Source organism: Prionailurus bengalensis, chromosome E1, assembly GCF_016509475.1.
Source record: "Prionailurus bengalensis isolate Pbe53 chromosome E1, Fcat_Pben_1.1_paternal_pri, whole genome shotgun sequence".
NCBI classification, from domain to species: Eukaryota; Metazoa; Chordata; class Mammalia; order Carnivora; family Felidae; genus Prionailurus; species Prionailurus bengalensis.
In genome coordinates, this window is record NC_057347.1 from 60337632 (window position 1) to 60359755 (window position 22124).

A 22124-nucleotide genomic window follows, 5' to 3' on the forward strand; every position below is an offset into this window, starting at 1 on the left:
CGGCACCTTGGAAAGCGGGGTTCTTACCATCTGGTCAGCAAGCAGCAGGACAGTTTTGAGGCTGAATTTCCTGGAGCAGAAGTTGAACAGGTCTTCCAGGCTCGGTCCCAACAGCTCCATCACCATGACATTGTAGTCCCCCTCCGCCCCGCACCACCGGATGGTGGGGATGCCCACTGCAAGAGAAACCCAACGCGCCCGTGCTCGCACACTCAGACGCACCGCATGAGACACGCGCCATGCGACAAGGGCTGGCGGGCCGTGGCTGGAAGTGACACGGGGAGAGGCCAGCATCCCGGGTGGCGGAGTGAGCAGGCGCGAGAAAGAGAAGGTGCCAGAGGACAAGAGGGGCTCGTCTAGAAAGAGCGGAGTTCCCATCCACCTCCCCCCCCCACTCCCTGTCAGCGCCTCCCGTCAGCGTGCCGCATGTGTCACAAATCACCAACTACTATGGGCTCGCTGCTGTCAACCAAAGTCCACACCGTTCAGGTGCCCTCGGTTTTCCTGTCATCCTCTGTCTGCCCCTTCCTCACGTCTCCCCAGGCATCTCTGGACTCAGCCGTCTCTCACGTCGTCCCTGGTTTCCGGTGGCCCGGCAGCTCTGGGGGTGCTGGGGCCGTCCCTCTGTTGGGATGTGTCTGATGTTGCGCGATGGGCTTGGGGAGGAAGACCGCAGAGGCAGAGCGCCCTTCCCTTCGTGTCAGGGGTCCGTGCCGTCAAGGTGACGCCATCACCGTGGGCGGGACCTTGACCGCCTGGCTGAGTTGTGTGCATTCCCCCTCCCGGTACTGTTCTCTTTGGGAGGCCATCACTACGTATGGCCCACACTTCGGATGTTGGGGGGGGGGGGGGTCATGCTCCACATTCTGCGGGGTGGGTGGGGGGAGTATCCACACACATTACTCAGGTTCTTCTACACAGGTTTGTCTCTTCTCCCCCAGTTTACTTATTCAATCATTTTTTGGGAACATCACGGGCCTACAGGTACCTATGTCACACTCTGGTCTGCACTGCAGCCCCCCCACCCCCTGCCCCCCCGCCCCCCGGTCACTCACTTGGCTGTCCGTGGTGCTCTACCCAGGGCCCCCAGAGGCGCCTGAGTCAGTCCTGAGACCATCTACCAAACCCATCAATCGAGGCTTTTGTGCCTCTGTGTTTTGAGCAGTGCCTCACTTTCTGACACTAAATGTTTTTTAGTTCAGCTTTACAGCAAGTCCTGATACAAACGGGGCAACCCCCCTTCATTCTTAAAATCAATTACTTAAAAATTTTTCCACGTTTCATGAGAACAAATCCAATACGTTGTCTTTTTAAAGCATCACGAAGCAAATGTCTGTAGCACAGATCACCTACCCAGACCAAGAGCATTCTTGAGAACCTCACGTCCTGCACATTACACACTCCCGTGCTCCCCGAACAACGACCATCCAGAACTCTGTCATTCCCCTGCTTTTAATAAAGTGAGGGTGCATGATTACTCAGCCATGAAAAAAGAAGACCTTGCCGTTTGCGACAACATGGATGGACCTAGAGTGTTAGGCTAAGTGAATTAAGACAGAGAAAGACAAATGCCATATGATTTCACTCATACGCATCACCTAAAACCCAAAACAGACAAGCAAATAAAAAACAAAAACAAACTCCTAAAGAGAATAAAGTGGTGGTTGCCAGAGGGGGTGGAACAAACACGTTAAGGGAATTAAGAGGTACAATCTCCCAGTTATAAAATAAGTAAAAAAAAAAAAAAAAAAAAAAAGGAAAAAGTCACAGCAATGAAAAGTACAGCACACGGAATAGTCAATAATATTGGCGGAGCACGGTATGGTGACAAATGTGACCACACCTGTCGTGAGCACTGTGTGGCCCACAGGACTGTCGAGTCACTATCACTATGGTGTACACCAAAAACTAATACAAATGAATCACAGTTCTATTAAATAGTTTTGTCAAAAAGGACGCATGTTGTACAGTATTCCCTTTGCAGAACAGACCACAGTTCACCACTTGGACTGTTTGGGTCTGCTTCCATTATAAACAGTGCCACTCAGTATACCCGTATTTATGCCCACGAGTGCAAACTCTTAACACACGAAGTTCTCGTTCACATCTAGTTTATCCCCTAGGCGCGTACCTACAAACACAGAGCACAAGTTATCTGACCGTACGAGATAATGTCAAATTGTTTCCGGAGACTCTCCGGAGAGCCCACCCCACACACCCACCAGCAGTGGGCGAGTCCCTGCTGTGGAAGAGGACCGCCAGATCGCTCAATTTTTATCAACCGGGTGGGTATACAGACGGTGTCACGCTAAATTCTCAATCCGGATCTTCCTTCCATGTGGTTACTGGCCACACGTTTCCTCTCCGAAATGTCGACAAGTGTCTTTTGCCAACTTTTCTATCAGGGAATCTTCTGCCTGTTTTATAGCAGTTCTTTCAAGATTCTGGATACTAAAGCATTGCCGGTTTTATGTGAGGCATATTTTTTTTTCTTTTGGAGCGTTTTTTTTTTTTTTAATTTTTTTTTTTTTCCAACGTTTATTTATTTTTTTTGGGGACAGAGAGAGACAGAGCATGAACGGGGGAGGGGCAGAGAGAGAGGGAGACACAGAATCAGAAACAGGCTCCAGGCTCTGAGCCATCAGCCCAGAGCCTGACGCGGGGCTCGAACTCCCGGACCGCGAGATCGTGACCTGGCTGAAGTCGGACGCTTAACCGACTGCGCCACCCAGGCGCCCCTTTTGGAGCGTTTTGATGAGGAATTTTAACAAAGATGAATATATCAATCTTTTTCTTTTTAAAAAAAATTTTTTTTCCAACGTTTATTTATTTTTGGGACAGAGAGAGAGACAGAGCATGAACGGGGGAGGGGCAGAGAGAGAGGGAGACACAGAATCAGAAACAGGCTCCAGGCTCTGAGCCATCAGCCCAGAGCCCGACGCGGGCTCGAACTCACAGGCCGCAAGATCGTGACCTGGCTGAAGTCGGACGCTCAACCGACTGCGCCACCCAGGCGCCCCATCAATCTTTTTCTTAGTGAGTAATGTTTCTGGTATAAGAAACCCTGAGTCAGAAACAGATACTATTATTTTCTTTTAAAAGCTTAAAAGTTTCCCTGCATCCAGCCAAAATGGGAGTAATAGGGGCCCAATTTACCCTCGTATCTGCAAAAACAGAAGACTTAACAAAACACAGGACACGTGGAAAAACGGTTTCTAAGACACTGAACGGGAGACAACGAACGAACAACGCCCAGGCCTGACAGACAGGGCACAGGCCGCCCCCTCCCAGCCTGAGTGTCAGCAGAGACGCAAAGACTGAGCAGGCGAAAGGAACCTGACTTCATCCCATTTATGACCAAGTGGAGGAAGGATCTGAGCAGCAGAGTTAATACCGAGCGTGCAAGCCAGCGGAAGTCACAGCGTCTGGCGTCCAAAGATGACCAGGCATGCAAAGAGGCACAAAACACCCGCGCTGAGAACAGTCCGCTGAAACTGGCTCAGGTGTTAGAATCAGCAGAGATGGACAACACGTTATCAACTCCAACTATATTCCATGTCAAAAAGTTACACGAAGGCAAGGCATGGGGGATTTACGAGACTCAACTCTAACTTTCAGAAAGGAGAACTACAGGGTCTGAGATTAGACAGCGTAGAGGAAAAGATGTGTGACTCGAGGCACAAAACTACTGGAAAAGCAGCAAGAGTTTCAGCGAGCTCCGGGACAGCTTCGAGCCACCAAATACCTGCATCACGCAGCCCCCAGGAAAGAGGGAGGAGGGGACAGAGAGGATGCTGGAAGTAGCAACTGGGTAAAGACAACAAACCCACCAACCTAAGCTCGGCGAGCCCCACGCACCGGGGCCACAACGAACATCGCACAAGCGTCCAGACCTGTGAATCAAATCGCTCACGACTAGATGAAGAGAGCATCTCGAAAACAGCCAGGGAAACGTCACGTTACATAAACCAGACCAAGACCAAGATCACTGCATGCTCCTCGGAAAAGCACAGTGGGAAGCCTCTTTCAAGTATGGAGGAAAAAAGCCTCAGAAAGCCGAGTAACGAGAAGATCTCCAGGTCTATAAAAAAGGTGTAGACTCCCATCAGCAGCAGACCTGCACTGCTACGTATCGGAAAGGCCGCCTTGCAGGCAGAAGGCAGACGGAAGTGTGGGCCCGCACAAAGGGTTGAGAAGCACTGGAAATAACAACGTAAGTTCACACGTAAGGTTTTAAAATTACTTAAATCCCTTGAAAAGATAGGACTGTTCAAACGAAAATAACAACGCAGCGTAGGGTTTATCACATGCAAACGTAAGCGCAGGAGGACCGGACCACACAGGCTGGCAGTGAGGGAAAGGAAGCACACCATCACAGGCAGACACCCTTGACACACACACACGGGTCGTAGAAAGGCCAGCGCACGACATCAACTTCAGACCAAAGGGCGCACAAGAGCTGGGTCCGCATGGGACACAGCAGGCTGCCGTGCAGAGCGTTCCCAGGGATACGCCCGTCATTTCGTAAGGATAAAGGTGTCAGCTCATCAGGAGGGCGTTAACAACTCCACTCGTTCATGCAGCTAACAGCACAGCTTCAAAACACACAAAGCAAAGCCGCAAGGAGATCGGCAAACCCACAACTTGACGGCGTCCTCGGCAGCCCCTCGGGCAGCAGAGCACAGTGTCCTCAAGTGCACACGGGACAGTCACCAAGACAGACCCAATGCTGGACATAAAACAGGCCTAGCGTTAAAAGGATTCTAGTCGTACAAAGTGTGCTCTCAGAAGACCATGAAATCCAGTCAGAAATAACAAAGAGCTCTCTGGAAAACCCCCAATATTTGGAAGCTACATACTATGCTTCAAAATAACCCATGGATCAAGGGAGAAATCAGAAGAGGAATTAGAAAGCATTCTGCACTAACTGAAAACCCAACATATCAGGATTTACGACGTGCGCTCTCGTAGTGCTTGGGGGAAATTTATAGCAACTAAACGCCTGTATTAAAAAAAGACACATCAATGACGTCCGAGAACTGGAGATTAAACCCAAAGTAAGCAGATGATGTAAAAAAATGATCAAGTAGTAGTCAATGAAACAACACAGAGAGAGCGACGACTGGAACCAAAAGCTGTTTCTTTGAAAATATTTTTGATAAACTTCTACTCAGGCTGCTCAGGGAAAAACAGAAAAGGCACAAATTACCAATATCAGCAAGAGGCCTCCGCACACACGAAAAGGCTAATAGAGAACTATCATAAACAGCTTTATGCCAGTAAATTCAGGAACTCAGATGACAGATGACCCAGGCAAACTGAAAGACACCGACCATAAAGCCCTGGTTACTGCTGGCGGGAGCGTAAGGGAACAGCCACTGGAAAGCAGCTGGAGGTTTATTCAAAAGGAAAAGCTCTCGCCTCCTTCTGATTTGGCCACTCCACCCCTAGACACTCACCCATGAGAAAAGGAAGTGACTGTCCACCTGAGCACCTACACAAACGTTTGCAGCATCTTTGGGATGCCCGATACCTGGAACCAGCCCGGACGCCATGAACAGGTGAAGGGATCGAGAATCAGGCGTACCCGCCCGGGGAACACCGCTCAGTGTGCTGTGGGAAAGGAGGGGCAGAGGTGTGAGCTCACACACGCCACTGTCCGGGACGCACCGTGTCACTTCTCACGCTCCTAGAGAACTGTGCCCTGGGCCCTGCGGTCTCCGGATTTCAGCTGCCCTGGCTGCGTACACAAGACGGTCTTGCGCACTTTAACTCTGCTCTTAATGCAAACATCCCGGTCTTGTGTTTCCAGGTGACGCCCTCCTTCCTGCGCCGGGCTCTCAGGGCAAAGAGCAGTGTCGGGCAGGAGCGGCCGCAGGACCGTGCAGCAGGAATGCGCTCTGCTGTCCCACCAGGACGGACAACTGCTGGCAGAGCACAGGAGCCACCTTCCTTTTACCAGTTAGAGTGGGCTCCTCTGCCAGGGTCCTCTTGAAACCCCTCCACCTTCATGGGCGACGAGTTTTTAACCAGGCTGCCCCGTGACTTGATCTCTTCCTCCTAGAAGATCAGCAATCGGTCTGAACAGGAAAGGCGATCAGAGGGGTCAGGAGAAGGCACTGAGAGGAAGCCAAGGCTAGGGGAGGCTGGTCTATACCCGTGACGAAGGGTTCCTACTCAGGACCTCCGATCATAGGACCTCGACTCCCTTCCCCTACCGGATCCTTCACTGGCTCAGGCCAGGCCTACCAGCACAACAGTTCACGTGTGTTTGAAAAAATTCAAGTTGGTCATGACAGGCTGTAAGAGAGCGTGAGCTGCCCTGGGTGCCAGATGAAGGCCCCAAATCTTTATCCTTGAATAATGCTGGGCTTTCCTGCCTCGGCTTCCAGAGACTGTGGTGTCCAGGGCCGGCATCCTGTCCCGGTGCAGCAGTGGATAGGGCCACGGTGGTGCGTGCGATGGAGCGCACTGGGGGAGCCACGTGGCATCCTGGTCCCGGCCACCCCCTTAAGATCGCTGTGTCTGCCAGGCCCATAGGACTCACGAGCTGCCAGCTGAGTGATCAAGAGGCGGCCTGACTTGGGTAAACATAACAAGTTGCTCTTTCTCCATATTCTGGGGTTTTATGGTTTACAAACTTCTTTTTGTATTGAGAGAAAAACAGCCAGATGATCTGACCAAAGGCTCTGCACCAGGCAAATGATCTCGAACACAGGCTCGAGGGACCCCTTCTTAGAGTATGTGTGCAAGTGGCGGGGGGGGGGGGGGGGGGGGTCTTGAGCCATCCATCCTTTCTCGGTGTCCCCTTCCCCCACTTCCTATTCTGGGCCAGATCTTCTGTCCTGAAACCTTAACTCCTACCCTATTCCTTCCTCTGTACCCCACTCCCACCAAAAAGCTTAAACACCCACACATTCAATTTCTGGGGTGATTCCATAACTCTTAAGCGATTTATGCAAAACTCTGAAGAAGCCAGAAGATGCCATTCCTTGTTCCCAATCCCGAGTCAAGACTGATCTTTGACGAGATTCAAGCCAAATACACTGCTGTATTCAGATGGATTGAACCTTCTTTCCTACTTTAGTCTCTAACCCTATGGAAGACACGTGGCGGCGGGGGGGGGGGGGGGGGGGGAGGGGGGATAAGCTCCCATGCAGAAAGTGGGGCTGGGAAGGGCACCTGGGTGGCTCAGTCGGTCGGGGTCCGGCTTCAGCTCAGGTCATGATCTGGCAGTTCATGGGTTTGAATCCGCCTGCTTCGGATTCTGTGTTTCCCTCTCTCTCTGCCCCTCCCTCACTCATGGTCTGTCTCTGTCTCTAAAACAAACAAACATTAAAAAAAAGAGAAAGAGAGAAAGAGAGAGAAAGAGAGAGAGAGAGAGAGAGAAAGAAAGAAAGAGAGAGAGAAAGAGAGAAAGAGAGAAAGAGAGAAAGAGAGAGGGGCTGGGGGACCAAGAAGGGAAGACTGGATTTCCAAGTCCCTCAGGAGGGTCCCTGTCAGGACATGTATGTCAGAGGGGCCACAGGACTGTTTAGGAGATGGGTGAATGTAACTCGTGTTTAATGCAGGAAACCAAAGCTTTCTGTGGAATCTTGACTTTCTGCGGAAGGAGGGACACATGTGCCCACCTGTCCTCTCCCAGGCTCCCTCCTCTTGTTCCTGAATTGCAGGAGGCTGAGCCTCCAGGTTCAGTGGCCCCATCCCTAGAGGCTAGGGATGGGACGGTTTTGCCACACCAGTACCTCCCCCTTTGCATAACACAGGCACTGACCCTCCCCTTCCCCTGGAAAAACACGACGAATAAAAAAAGACTTACTGGCACGTAGGGGAAAATGTTACATCTTGTAACTGCTGTTGGTGGAATGAACGGACTGTAAGTCCTACAGGGCAAGCGAGTTACCCAGCCTATCTCTAATGTGTCTTTTTGGGTTTCCTTTACAAATAATAAGTTTTATTTCTTCCCTTCCCGTTCTTGTTCTTTAATGTCCCCCTTGCCTTCTGTGCTAGTGAGGACACGCCATACCACATCAGAGAGAAATGGGGAAGGGGAGACCAAAGACGACGTGGCTCCGACAGAAGCCCAGACGCCAGGCAGGCAGGAGGGGAGGGAGCCCTGAGCACCCGACCGTCCAGGAGCACATCCCCAGGAGCGCATCCCCGTGGGCACACGCGGCACCTGGGGTCACCCTGCAGGCCTGCTCCACGACGCATAATGCCATTCCCAGGAAACAGGGACTGAATGTCCTCGAGGCACCGTCCCCAAGCGCAGGATGCCCAAAGCAGGAGAGAAGCAGCTTACGGAGACGTGACTTCACCGACCTGCGGCTGTGGTGGCTCGGGGGTGTCTGGGGAGCACGCGGGGTCAAGGGAAAGTTGTAGAGCCCATGACGACCGGACTGCGTACATTCAAAGACTGCGTGGGTCAGAAGACGGGTGTCAGGGACCACGGCCCGTTTACGTCGACGGGGTGTCCCGATGGCGGCACTTTTCTTTACTAGCAGTTCACACCAGCACGTCTTGCCACCACAGCATCCGGGAGCAGAAAAAATGCGGTAGAAAGCAGAGCACCCTTGCTCTCAAGAGTCCTCTGGCCCGAAAATGTAGCCTGCTATGTCCTGAGCAGACTGGAAACCGAGTGGTGAGGATCTAGGAAGCAGTCAGCCACACGGCCATTCGCGTGGCAGTCCCCATTGCGTGTCCACAGACTGTTCCTCTGTGACATCAGAAATCTGAAATCGCATGCCGCTGTTGGGAGCCCACGCAGAAGCAAGCAAGGCCGGCGGGGCTAGAACAGCAGGGCCAGAACATGCTGCCCCCACCCCTGTGCCATCTGGATGGGAAACGGGCCGCCTGGTGTAGCTATGTGTGGTCTTCAACGCTCGATGGGGTCCAAAGCTACCAGAACATACGCTTGGGGGGAAAAGTGAGGGGACAGGGACAGGTAAATGCCTTCTGTTTCTACCTGCGAGAAGTTCCAGTATTCAACATTAATGCCAATACAAATTTTCACGAAGTTTTTTGCAACTCAAGCCCAACACAACCGTAAACAAAACTGCCACACATTTCTAGACAAGGTTATTAGATTTTTAAAAACAAATTTCTCGTGGGGTGAAAGAAACACAGATTTAAAAACAAACTAGGCAGGGATGTTGGGGGAGAAGCTTGGGCCGCGGCCTCCCCTCCAAGTGCACCGGGGGTGGGCACATGGTACCCAGGGAGGCCCCGCTGCCTCTCAAGCAGGTGGGAGTTACAGGCATTAACTTTAGTATCAATCCCCGCATGTTCCATGCGCTCTCTGCTACTGTGAAACACTCGTTAATAGAAAGATGGTGACTGTCCAAAACGAAGCACAGGCACTGGCCCGGACGCGGACGGGCAGACGACAAGAGAAGTGAACTTGGGGAAGCCCGCATGCCTTTCCTGCGCCGGTGTACTTGCTCACCCTCACCGCTGGCCCAGGCTTCGCACCCACACGCCACACCCTCCCGAGCCTTGACCGGAAGCAGCTGGGGACTAAACGAACGTTCTCTGCTGAGGGGTTACCAAAGAAGGGAGCGGTCTGAAGCCACTTGGGGGCCATCGGGACGGGAAAGAGCAGTTAATATCTAGGTTCTGCCAGGCAGTCAGTCTGCTGCATTTTGAGAAGAACCTGGTGTCTACCCAAGTCATTCGCCAACACAACTAATCAAGATTTCTGCCACCGCAACTTTTTAATCCATCACCGCGATCAGGTGTGGGGAAGGCGGAAGCCTCTGGGGCGCACTCGGACCGCTGACTGCCAGGGTGGACCGCGCACACCTCCCCAGAGGCAGAGCTGCTGTGCGGCAGTGGCCTGGGTGCGACAACGCTCAGGTTCAAATCTCTATCCTCTGGAAAGTTCTGCAGTGGTCTATGTTTCTTCATTCGTGACACGAGGCTGGTGACACCCACCATACAGGACTGTCGTGGTCTGGAAGTGAGGCCGACTCCGCCCCCAGGCAGCCTGCCGGCCTGAAAGCAGCCGTCCCTAAGCTCTCCCTAGCCAGGCACACCACCACCACCATGGTCCGGGCAGGGTCCAGACAACCCTGTACAGCAAGCTGGAGAGTGCAAGACAGCCGCGTAGCTTCGAGCTTCCTCCTATGATGCCGTCAGTATCGACCACGTGCGAATACGCCCAGAATGCAGTGTTCAAAGCAGGTAAGAAGAGCCATAATTACAGATGCTTGCTGTCCCTCCACCACGACAAAGCGATGTGCGCTCACATGAGGGGTGACGCAGAAGGCTAACTGGCAGCAAAGCGGATTCCTGCATCTTCTCTCTGCGGCCCTAGCTTCGTCCTGTTTAGGAGAGAGGCACAGAACACCACCGGCACCATGCACTCTGCCTTCCGGGACATCAGCTGTTTTCCAAAACTGACATTTTACCCTTTGTCTTTTAAACACCTTGATAATATCTACCAAGTGCACATCTGAAAAAGGAGTAGGGGGGCCTGGTGGCTCAATCCATTAAGCGTCCGACTTTCGATACCAGCTCAAGGTCATGATCTCTTGGTTGGTGAGACTGAGCCCTGCATCGGGCTCTGGCTGACATCGCGGAGCCTACTTGATTGTCTCTGTCTCTCTCTCTCTCAATCTCTCTGCCCCTCCCCCATTCATGCTCTCACACACTCAAAATAAATTAACAACAACAAAAAAAAGGAGTAAAACTCATCTACGTGTGGGGGATGGCCAGATGGGGAGAAGGTCCCAGATTTCTAGGACCCGAGAGAAGGTGGACAGGGACACTAAGAAAGCAAGTGGTCCTTCAAATCTTAAAGTCCAGGTTTCAAAATGAGCTGCAGCGCTGCAGCCTGGGCACCTAGTCCCACGACAGAGGCCACAGTGGGGGGATGGAGAAGCCCCATGCTGCACAGAAATGAGCTCTTCTCTGTTTACAGTCTCAGCCCCTTAACCGACTCTTATCTGGGGCGTCAGCCAACTGATTTCTTCCCTGCTGCCCTCTGGCCCTCCAGCTCACAGAGATACTGCTCCTTAACATTCAACCAGGCTTTTAAGCTAGGAGGCGGCTCTATTCAACCTCCAGCACCAGACTCTCCCCAGCCATGAAGGCCACGTCCCGAGTCACCTCATTCTCACCACCTTCGAAATGGTACAGACCGTCCCTGATACCTGAGGAGCCTACCCTCTGCTGAGGATGGCCAGGGAGCAGCCATGCCATCCGGGTCCTCTGCTGACCACTCCCTGAGGCCAACAAGGGCGATTTTCACCCCCGGGTGCCAGTCAAGAGCCCACAGCCTCCTCTGTCCCAAAAAAGGACCCCATCTGCGATGGGTCCTGCGGGCCCATGTGTGTTGCTGCTAAAGAGACACTTGCTCCTGCGTAAAGCAAGAAACGTCGGTTGCTCGTGGCAGCACAGATTTCGGGGGAGGGAGGGGACATGCCAGAGTGGAATCGCCAACCCCCACTGTTCCCCTGACAAACAAGCGAATTCAGACTCTGAAATTTTCACTTGGCAAAGCGCCAAGAACACCCAAACTATGAAAATACCATGGGGGCATCCACTGTGAAGGATTTCCGAAGAGGATGCAGCACCTCCACTCTCTACACACAGAGCCCTGCTGCTGGGGATGGGGGGGGGGGGGGGCTCCTTGAGGTGGAGCGTGGTTATGTCCTTCCCAATGCTGCAGTGTCTTCAGGACTGAGACCCCCAATAAAATCCCCTCTTGCTCCATTAGCCAAGCTATTCTGAAGTCCAGAGAATTCCAAAAGATTCAGAAACCAGACATCGGGCACCCTTAGGCCCGAGAGGTTTCACAGGATTGGGACAGTAATTGAGCTGGAGGGGATCACAGAGTTCACTGAGTTCAAACTCCACTTCACTCAGGAGCATTTGAAGGAACTCCCCCAAAACTGGGGGCAAAGAAAGCATGTGACTGAGGCAGTACACCCAACAATCTGTGTCTGAAAAATCACAATTCGCGTGAACCCGGAGTCTGAAGACACTATCGGCTGACGTGAAGCTAAGGAAAAGCGCAAAATCATGCTCTACGTTGAGTGAGGCCCTCTGCAGGCCCCAGAGTCTGAAGGAAGCCACATGACCCTTCTCCTCCCTTCCCCGAATACACCAGAGGCTCTGATTCACGACGCATTCTCCCTCATCAAATACAACCCTGGTTTTCTTTTGAACAGGTAAAGGGCATACCTCCTCCCTGCATCATTTTGTAGATTTTGCTCTCAATGTGGAGCTGAGGGTGTTTGGTTTTGACACATTCAAGCTTGATGGCAACTTCTTCTCCTGCAGCAATGTCCGTACCTTGGCAAAGAAAGAAAATCACAAACATTAATAATCTGGTGTCCACCACCTAAAGCAATGCTACAACACACTACAGACCCTCTGCTCTGCTTTCTACCACTGACGGGGTCAGTGGTTAACAAACCCCTGTGGAAAATCATTACTTTCACTGTTTAAACAGAAGTTTTTGATGGGCATAGAAAAGTCTCCCTTAGTGTTTCATCGCTCATTTCCATGTCTCCACCTGACCGTGTCAATGGGAGAGCCGGGGACAGGGCAGTGCACTTCTGCCCACAGGGCTCCCATCTTTCCTGCCCCAAACCTCCCTGTCTATCTGTTGCTCGGCCCTCGCATTCCCAAGGCCAGGCAATGGGGGAGTTCCAGGGTGACTGTGTGCTCCCCGTTTCTCCATGCTGCCTGGACAAGTGGGTGGGTGTGAGACTTTTTTTTTTTTTTTAACCAAACCCCCACCCAGCTAAGTCCACCCAGACCGGGCTTCGAACCGCACACACCTCCAAACACTCGGGTGCTTTTCCAGGGGCTCGGTTCCCACAAGGAACCCAGCAACCTCTCCCTTCCTGGGGAACAGGATGTCCACTGAACATGGACACCATACCAGAGGGTAGACTCGTTCTCGGAGCCCAAACTACACCTATGCAACATGAACTTGTCACATACTTGTTGTGAGTTTTATGCTAAAACCGGCAAAACATTTGCAAATACCTCCCGATTACCAGCCCACGAGTTTAAAGGCAAATTCAGTTTTTCTCTAAAAATGTTCTCTATCTGGGATGCCTGGCTGGCTCAGTAGGAGTAGCGTGTGACTCTGGGTGTCGCTGAGTTCCAGCGCCACAATGAGTGCAGAGATTACTTAAATGAAATAAAAAAAAAAAAAAGTTCTCTCTCTGCTCTACTTCGCTTAAGGGACTGTGAATAATGACAGCATTCTGGCCCCAAGCTGCACCTGCAGAACCTTCCTCAAGGGGCTTCAGCTGGCAAGAGAGGGAGAGTCTCAAACAGAACACATCCTGTTCTCCCCTAGGTGCCTTCTAAGTATAGGTGTCCCCTTTCCATGCAGGTCTGGAAACCCACGGTCCCCCTCCTGACCTACTGTCTGTCACACACCCACAGCGTCCACCTCCTCCGTCTCCTCACGCAGGCATTTCTCTGTCTCACGGCATCACAGGAAAGGGGAGACAGCTCGGTAAGGCTGTGTTGAGACCACAGTCACAGGACTTTATTTACAATATATGGCTATAATCGCTCTATTTCCTTATTAGCTGTTAACCTAGTCTCTTACCGCGCTTAACTTATAAACATTATCGTGGGCGCGTACGTCTAGGAAAAAAACGTGGAATGCGTAGTGTTTGGTACTGTCTGCCGTTTCGGGCACCCCCTGGGGGTCCTGGAATGTGTCCCCTGAGGATAAGGGGGTCCGTAGTATAAATCCTTCCCAGTAGTATGTTTATCTGCACTGGTTCCAACAGCTCAATAGACCCGGGACATTTTCTTCCCACGGAGATCGTGGTGGTGGACAAAGGAATCTGGCCAGTCCTCAAGTGACTCTGTTTCTCTCTCCATCTGAGTTTAGTGGGAAGATGTGCAGTCTGTCTCGTGAGAAAGTTGCACAGAGGAATGGACTACTGGTTACAAAGCACCTTGAGATCCCTAAACAAAGGCAGAATAAGATCGGCAAGCACTAAAGCCATGACTGGCCTGTAGGAATGCTGCCTGCTGCTGTTCATGTGTCCAGTAAACGCCCAAGAGTCCCCAAAGTCCCCCTGGGTCTGCCTAGACGGCCGCAAGAAGTGCAGTGCTCCTGTTGGGCCTGGATCCCAAACCGGGGAAATAACCACCATCTGATCACTGCAAGTGACCCTCGTAGATTTAAGAACTTCGTTTACTATTCCACAGACGTTCTTTTGGGCACTCAGAAGGAAGACAGGTAATACACTTCGTTCTTCCTTCCACATTTGTGACCATCTGTCCAATTACAAGAGAAATGACTTCATCGTAAATGTACCGTGCAAATGGGAGATGTGCTGGAGTTCCTGCGAGGACCTGGACTCAGAGCTGAACCCGCCAGCCCAGGAGACACAGAGAAGATGACTCAGCGTGCTGGTTACATCAGCAACGCTGTTCCCCAAAGCACAAGCAGTGGGGCCTTTAGCGAGAGCACTCTTGTACCTCCAACCATCAGCACTGTCACCCTTGCCACAAGGCAGGTATTCAATGACAAGACAACCTGGACCCACACGGGCTATCTACTAGACTAGCACCTTCAAGAAGGCAGAGAACATTCTAGCTCCGCTCTATTGTGGCTCATAATGCAAATGTCTGGCCATCGACGCAGCAATACTGACAGTCTTAGAGACAAATGGCCGTAGGCAACTCTGGAATACGGTATGAATTCCATCCTCCTAACATGGTGCCAGCCTTCCTGCAGGATCACACCAGTAATAGAGCCAGCCTCCTCCAGGATCACAGCAGCAAACAACCAGACTCCCCCAGGATCACAGTGAACAGACATAGTCCTCCCCCAGGATCACAGTGAACAGACATAGTCCTCCCCCAGGATCACAGCAGCAACAGAACCAGCCTCCCCCAGGATCACAACTGTGAAAGTCGCCCTGAGTCTGATGGCCCAAAGAAAGGCTTGGCTTGGGTTCTGCAATTAATGTGAGAGCAGCATACACTCGGCTGCCTCCCTGTGAGGTCTCTGCCCATTGGGGGGAAGTCCTGAGCAGTCCAGCTTCAAGTTCTGTGCCTTCCAAGGGAAACAAACATCACAGGCGAAACCAACGTCCACCAGTCCACAGCCCCAAAGCCCTGCAGTCCTGTCCCACCTCCTACAGCTGATGGCACACTTCCTGCTTCAACTGGCAGTGCTGCTCCAGGTCTAGTCCTCAAACTACCACCAGTCCGTGACGGACCAATACAAGGCAGTGAGCGAACCCCGAGGAGCTCTCACGGCAAAGTGACATTCCTGCAACATTTTAATCATACTTCACAAAAGCACTGGTCTACGAAGGACTGGAAATTACAAAACCTGGTCCTTTAGCACAACTAACTTTCAGAAGTACTTCTAGAAAGGGGGCAAGAATTTAAGAGACGTCACTGAGCACTTGTGTTTCATATTCACAAGGCAAACCACGGTGTCAGTTTACACTAAGCAGTCTCCTCTCCCAAACAACCTCAACTCCTGCAGCTAAACAGCCCCACCCAGTGGGACAAAACTTCCCCTCTCCAGGCTTAGACTTGGCTTAACGGTGGTCGTAAAGAAACAAAATCACGTCTCTCAAGTTGAGCAAAGTCAGATGATGAATTAAGCGAACCTAACCCCAAGCCTGACCCTGTCCTGATACAGCTGTCCTTATGCCCAACTCCCACTAAGGACGGTCTTATCAAAGAAGAAATAGGGAGAGGCCTCTGGGCAGCCAGGCAAAGGTCACTCTCACAGGGCAAATGTTGACAAGGCAGCCAATGCAGCACCGCAGCTTCTCATCAGAGACACCCAAGTTCAAGCCACCACCCTAAAGAACGCAGGCCGGTGACCAGGAAAGCTTCAGCCAGTGCAGACAACTGGTCTTCTCTCCTGGCCAGCTAGCCACCACTCTGGAACCCCTACTGCGTGCCAGACATCCTTGCACGGTGCTCCTGAAGAGAAAGGGGAGTGAGAGGGAACACATGAAAATCACGTATGCAAAGGCTGCCCATTAAGCTTTAGCTCTCGAAAGGTGCTTCTGTATACGAAGATTCTGACCGCACAGCCCATCTGGGTAACACAGGTAACACAGGCAGGAGAGGCCGTCCTCTGATAAACTGATGGGAGTGACAGGGTCGAACACAAAGGCCAACACAGGCAGGAAGACAACTTCCATTCCACCAATCGTGAATGGCAGGGGGAGGAGGTGGGAGGGGTCCGAGGACCCTTCCGCCAGCCTCCCGAAGACAAACACGGTCCAGAACAGGGGGCTCGCAGACACTGTGGAACACTGGCCAAACAGAACGCAGCCTGGCTTTAGCACGTCCCTGCACGCACGCCCTTTGTCCCCAAGCTCTGCCGGTCACCCCGAGAACACGTGGTCCACGTTAAGAACATGGTTCCCCTCTGTTCGCAGATGCCCAGCAAGTGAAAGGGCTTCTGGTGTCCGGTGCCTCAGAAACATCACCTCCAGCAGCGAGGGACCAAAGCGTGTGGAGGCCAAAGCTGAGGGAAGTGCGGTGATGGGGAGGCTTCACCTCACGCCCGGCGGCCACACCAGGCTCCGAGGCCTTCCCGGCCCGCCCTTCCCAAGAGCCTCTGGGATGTGGCAAGCCCGGAGAGGTCGACTGAGGATCCGGCTGCACACTTGGAGGTCCACGGCGGCTCAAGTACATACAGTTTCTGAAGGCCGGGCGTCAGAGAAACAGCCCCGAGATACCGCCTCTCTTTAAAGGGGCAACCGTGGGAAGGACCCGAAGAACTGGCAGGGCGCAGTGCTGCGTGAGCACGTCACCTCAGCAGGCGCAGAGATGGCCGGCCTCCCCTCCTCACGGTTTCAAACATCTGAAAGCACAGAGAGTCCCAGGCGGAAATCCAAGACCCCACACGCCAGGCTAACAACAAGAGGAACCTACAGGGAGGAGTCAAGAGTGTTCTGATCAATAGCAAAATGACAGGAGAAACGATTTAAATTATAGTCACACCAGAATCCGTGGGCCATAATGGTTTTTGAGACGTGAAGACCTGATTCCTTAAGTCATGCCTAACCAGTTACCTCAACAGGAAGAAACCACGTATGGATGGCGCAACCCACCCCGTGGTCTTTGGAGCAGCCATCTCTGACCCCCAACTACGGCAGAGGGCGGGCTTCCTCAGACCCGCCTTTCCAGCCACGAATCACTCACTCACATACCGAGATCACCTCGCTTTTCCATGGTGGAGGAGCGCTTAGCCTCAATGGACCCGCGTGGGCGGAAAGCCGAGGCTGGTGGCAACGATCGGTCGTGTCCAGCCCCACGCACGCAACTCCTGAGTGTACCTCACGGATGGGCCATTTGGGCGCCGGGAGCAAGGGTGTGAGAGGCGCAGTCCACCGGTCTCAGAAGGCGCAGGGAGGAGACCGAGGACAGACCCCTCGGGGACGGGTCAGCCTCACCCGTGCATCAAGGGCTACTGGTGTGGCCCACACACGGTGAGGCCCAGAGGGACGCCACGGGCAACAAGCGGCGGGGCTCCCCACTGAGCCCTGACGGTCTGAACCCAGCTGCACAAAGCACAGAGCTGCCTAGCAAGGTCTCAACCAGAGGACACACGGTTTCAAAATACCTACTTCTCGATGCTGGGTACGGGCCGCTAATGGACGACTTCAGTACAGCTCCTAGGTCCCAGGTGAAAACTTCGCCCAAAGTTCACCGCGCTATAAATGATGCGAACGGCTCATGTTCACCCAGCAACTCTCCCTAAATGAACACTGCCGAGAAGGCGGCCGGCTGACCGCTGGAGAGAAATGTCCCCAGAGGGTCTTTTCTCCAGTAGGGCAGACGGGAAGGCATCCGTACCGCGTGGGGCAGGGAGGCACCCCAAGCAGTCATGAAGCGCACGAACGCGTGGCCTCCTGACACTTGTCAACCTAGGGGTGCACCCTCTCCAGGTGACAAGAGGGAGGGATGGGGCCAGCTGCTGAAGAGCAGAACCAGAAGCGTGACTGACAGAAGCTACGCCTGACCCCTCTGACAGGTACACGGGCAGGGGCCGCACAACAGGACGTGTTTACCCCAAACTTGCGCAACACCCACACCCCTCTGCACGCGCTCCTCCGCCACGTCCAGGGGGCATGGGATCACTCACCCGCTTCCTCTGAGAGATGCAGGGAAGTCATGTTCAAATTGCCGACTTTCAGGCTGAGGCCAACCTTCTATTCTACACGTGTATGTGTGTACTCCTCCACTGTAAATCTGAAGCGATCCAGAACTTTCTAATTCCATACACGTTCTTCGAATCTATCTGGAGATTTTTAACAGCCCAGAGGACGACCTCACGAGTACAGAGAGCTCTGCTACTTTATTTGCCTCTAATTCTGCCAGCATCTTAACACCGACTTCCTCTACACTCACCTGAATCCCACTCTGGTTTATGTCCAGGTACCCTGGGCGGAACGCGGATGCGCAACATGTACTCCACTACCACTGGACCAGGCACAGGACCCGCCCCGCCGGGGCGACCCCGCGCTGGGTGCTGCGGCCGAGTAGCCCAAGGTCCAGACCCAGAGGAGCCTGTCGGCTAGGGCTGCGTCGTCGCAAAGGGCACCGAGGGACGCGGAAGCCTCGGACCGGCGCCCTGGACTTTCGCCGTGCCCACCCCCACGTGTACACGACACAGGGGGCCGCGCACCCGCCCGGCGGCCTTTGTCTGCCTGCGGGGGGACACCCAGGCGCGACACCGGGCGGGCGGGCCGCAGCGAGCGGCCACGGTCTCGGGCCGAGGCCCAGGGCCACTCCCCGGCGGCCCCGGGCGCACGTTTGGGCAGGTGCCCCCGAGGGCACGGGCCGGACCCCACCGGAAGGCCGAGAGTTCCAGGCGCTGCACACCCGCCTGGGGAGCTGCGGGGGCACGAACCGGACGGGTGGGAGGGGAGAAGGGTCCCGGTCACAGCCGCAGGCCGGAGAGGGGAGTCCCCGGGGCGGGGTCTGGGGTGGGGTCCCCGGGGCGGGAGCTGGACGAGGGCCGGAGGGGGCCGGTCCTGGGCCCTGGGGTCCTCGGAGCGAGCTCCGGGATCCGGAGGTGTCCGGGATCCCGGGCCGGGGACCGGGGTGGGGGTGGGGGTGGGCCGGGCGGACGCTGGTCGAGGGGCGGCCCGAGCTCGGGGGGGGGGGGGGGGAGGGGCGCCTCACCGAGATAGATGTCTCCGAAGGAGCCGCTACCGATCTTCCGGCCCAGCCGGTACCTGTTCCCGACTCTGAGCTCCATGGTGGCGACGGCGGCGGATCCGGCTCGCTCCTGCCCTCCCGGCCGCTTCCTGGGTCTGAGCTCGGGGAGGCGGCGCCGCTGCTGCCGCTACGGCGGGTCGGGCTGCCGGCTCCGCCCCCCTCACGGCCCCGCTTTCACCATCGCTTTCCGGCCGCCCGGCTGCTCCCAGCGCCTCAATACGGGGCGGATGGGACAGTCCGAGCGCCGCCGCCCCTGCTCCGGCCCCCGCCGGCCCCGCTCGCCCTCTCCCCGCCGCGGATGGACTCGGATCTTCCGGGCCTAAATCCCCCTTCAGCTGCCTGAAGGAGCCGCCGCCATCGCGCTGTGACGTCACTTCCCCTAGCAACCCGGAGGGGCGGGACCGCGCTGCCCGAGGGGCGGGGCCGGGGCTTCGGGCGATGAGGAGGGGGTGGAGCCGGCCGGGGCCGGGCCGCGGCCGCGGCCTGCGCTCGCCGGATACCTGGAGACCCCGGGACGCCCGGCTGGTCCCCTCCACACTCTTTGCTTCGCCGCTGCAGCAAGGGGGACCCCTCCCGGCCTGTTCCCACATGCAGGCTCCACGTGCTGGCGCAGGGGGCTTCGTTTGTCCTTGCAGGTGTCTCGGAAGCCAGCGGCTCCCCGCGATAGACCTGGGACAGGCCCGAGGCAGTGCTTTTTACGAGAGGGAAAGAAGGGGCCGAGCCCGTCCCTCTAGGCGCTGGGACGCACAGGACACAGGCTGGGACACGGGCTGGGACACAGGTGTGCAGGGCCTCTCGGACTGTCTGGTAGTCTGCTCAGGATTCCCCTCTCCCCCCCCCCCCCCCCCGCCCCAGTCCTACCGTGCACCTCCATGTGGCACTGCCCGCTGCTGCCCGCCCACGCTTGCACCCAAGCCTGGCGCCTGCTGCCAGGGTTTCAATGGGCGAGGCCCGCCGGCCTGCCTCTGAGTCCCATCTTCCTGGAGACTGAATCGACTTTTCTCTCTAATTTGTGTTGGGTCTGAATGTTCTTCCTTTCAGAAGAAGGGTAAACTTCAGAATGATGGCGGGCTTCAAGAGCTGGAGCCTTGATTCGGATCAGTGGGAAGGCAATCCTCCAGAGAGGCACCCAAACCAATAAAGAATGACTTCCAGGTCGTTGCCTCTAGAGGCCCATGCCCTGCCCCAGCTCAAAAGGAAGAACCATAGCACATAATGTTAATACATACTTTTGAACATTTAGCAAGTATCTACTACTCTGAGCAAGATGGCAGCACAAGTTGAGGGGCAGGGACCGCCTCTGCAGGAGGCAGAGGAAGAAAGCAGTGCTGAGCGAGCGCGCTTGCTCCAGAGGCTCCCGGGTCTCAGGAGTGCAGCCCCTGCCACAAAACAGTTGGGGGTCAGGTTGGGAGACTGCTGTCAGTTCCTGAGTATTGTGAAGCAGTGCCTGGAGACAGGAGAGGTCACCAGGTAAATCATGATCTGCCTGCCGCTAGTGAGTGGTGGGCAATTGGAAATGCCCCATGGCTATGTGTCAGCCTGGTTCCTCAGTCTTATGGGATGGGGGGAGGGAAGGGGCATTGCCAAACTAGTACAAATAGCCTTGTTGGCAGAATTCCCTGATGAACGGTGCGCCCTGTGTCCCCTCCTGAGAAAGCCGTGAGTACAAACTGGGAACACAGAGGGACCTAGAAGGACGGACCGCCACTCCCTTAGCTGCCCTGGGCTGATCACTGGCCAGCAGTCTCATTCTGGGGACTAAGTGTCCTCCCTCAAAAAGAAGTTGCAATTCTTTGGGCCTCCCCCAGTCTCCAGGGTTCTGTCTACTACACCCATTTGTGCTTGGAATTGGTCAGGATAATCAGCCAACAGCAGGGCCAAAGGCCTTGCTTGTGTTTTACTCCATGGCCGTAGTGAGGGCGTGCCCGCAAGAGGCATGTGCAGGATCAGAGGCAGCTTCTTTGAGGAGCCACTTACCAGGGGCCTGTGCCAAGGTCCGAGGCCCGGTTACCCCAGCACCATGGGTGCAGGTGCCCTGTGTAGTCCTCACTTTCCCATTTGTTTGGGTTTTGGTTTTGGTTTTGGTTTTGGTTTTGGTTTTGGTTTTGGTTTTGGTTTTGGTTTTTGAGAGCGACAAAGACCGTGTGAGCTGGGGAGGGGCAGAGAGAGAGAATCCCAAGCAGGCTCTGCCCTGTCAGCACAGAGCCTGATGCGGGGCTCAAACACAAGAACCATGCGATCATGACCTAAGCCCAAAACAAAAGTCAGACGCTTAACTGACTGAGTCCCCCAGGTGCCCCCTCACTTTCCCATTTGTGAAGCACCTTGCAGGGTGGAGGCTTGCTGAAGCTGTGCTATGATGGCTGCTTCCCCACCTGCAGCCTCCAGAGTCCGGAACGGCTCAGAGTGGGCCGGCATGGATTCTCCAGAACCCTCTCTCCGCTCGCGTGCTGCTGTCTAATCCTGCTCTGCCATTGACTTGTTGTGCGGCCTTGAGAAGGGCCAAGGCCAATGCCCCCAGACCCTCCCTCAGAGTGTCAGCAAGAGGACCGGGAATAATACAGCGAGCGAGAAGGTTGGCACAGGTGGATTCTTGTTGCTGGAAACAGTCTTCTCAGTGTCCCCGCTCACACTAACCTCAGCAGCCCCTGGCACACCATAGGCACTCAGTAAACACTGGTTTTACGAATGACACGTGGATGAATGCCCAGCTCCCAGGCCAGGCCTTTGCAGCTGGGGCGGCCTCCCTGGGCCTCACCTCCAGCTGGGTTTCACTGCACCCTTCCCAGCTCTGGCCTGTGCGGTCTCCTCTCTCACAAAGTCGCTTATGCCCGGATCTTCTAGCGTGTGTTCCCCCTCCACCCTTACCTGGGGCCTTTATTGGTTCGTGTATTTATAGTTTATTTATTTTGAGACAGAAAGAGAAGGAGAGAGAA

The 22124-nt window shown here is 54.5% G+C and overlaps 1 protein-coding gene across 7 annotated transcripts in view; it reads right to left on the reverse strand.

The window, feature by feature from the left end:
- The window catches only part of CSNK1D (casein kinase 1 delta), a 33660-nt gene extending 14111 nt beyond the window's left edge, over positions 1–19549 (reverse strand). For 5 of the 7 annotated variants that reach the window (XM_043585451.1, XM_043585452.1, XM_043585453.1 and 2 more), the window contains exons 1-3: positions 19153–19549; positions 12187–12297; positions 28–176 (exon numbers count right to left, since the gene is read on the reverse strand). In XM_043585451.1, coding sequence (XP_043441386.1) covers positions 28–176; positions 12187–12297; positions 19153–19228 — 336 coding nt within the window. In that variant the 5' untranslated portion in view covers positions 19229–19549. Of the gene's footprint in view, positions 1–27; positions 177–12186; positions 12298–18375; positions 18805–19152 lie in introns of those variants that run through there. The other 2 variants (XM_043585454.1, XM_043585449.1) reach the window with 2 other exon arrangements.
- Positions 19550–22124: the final 2575 nt, after the last annotated feature.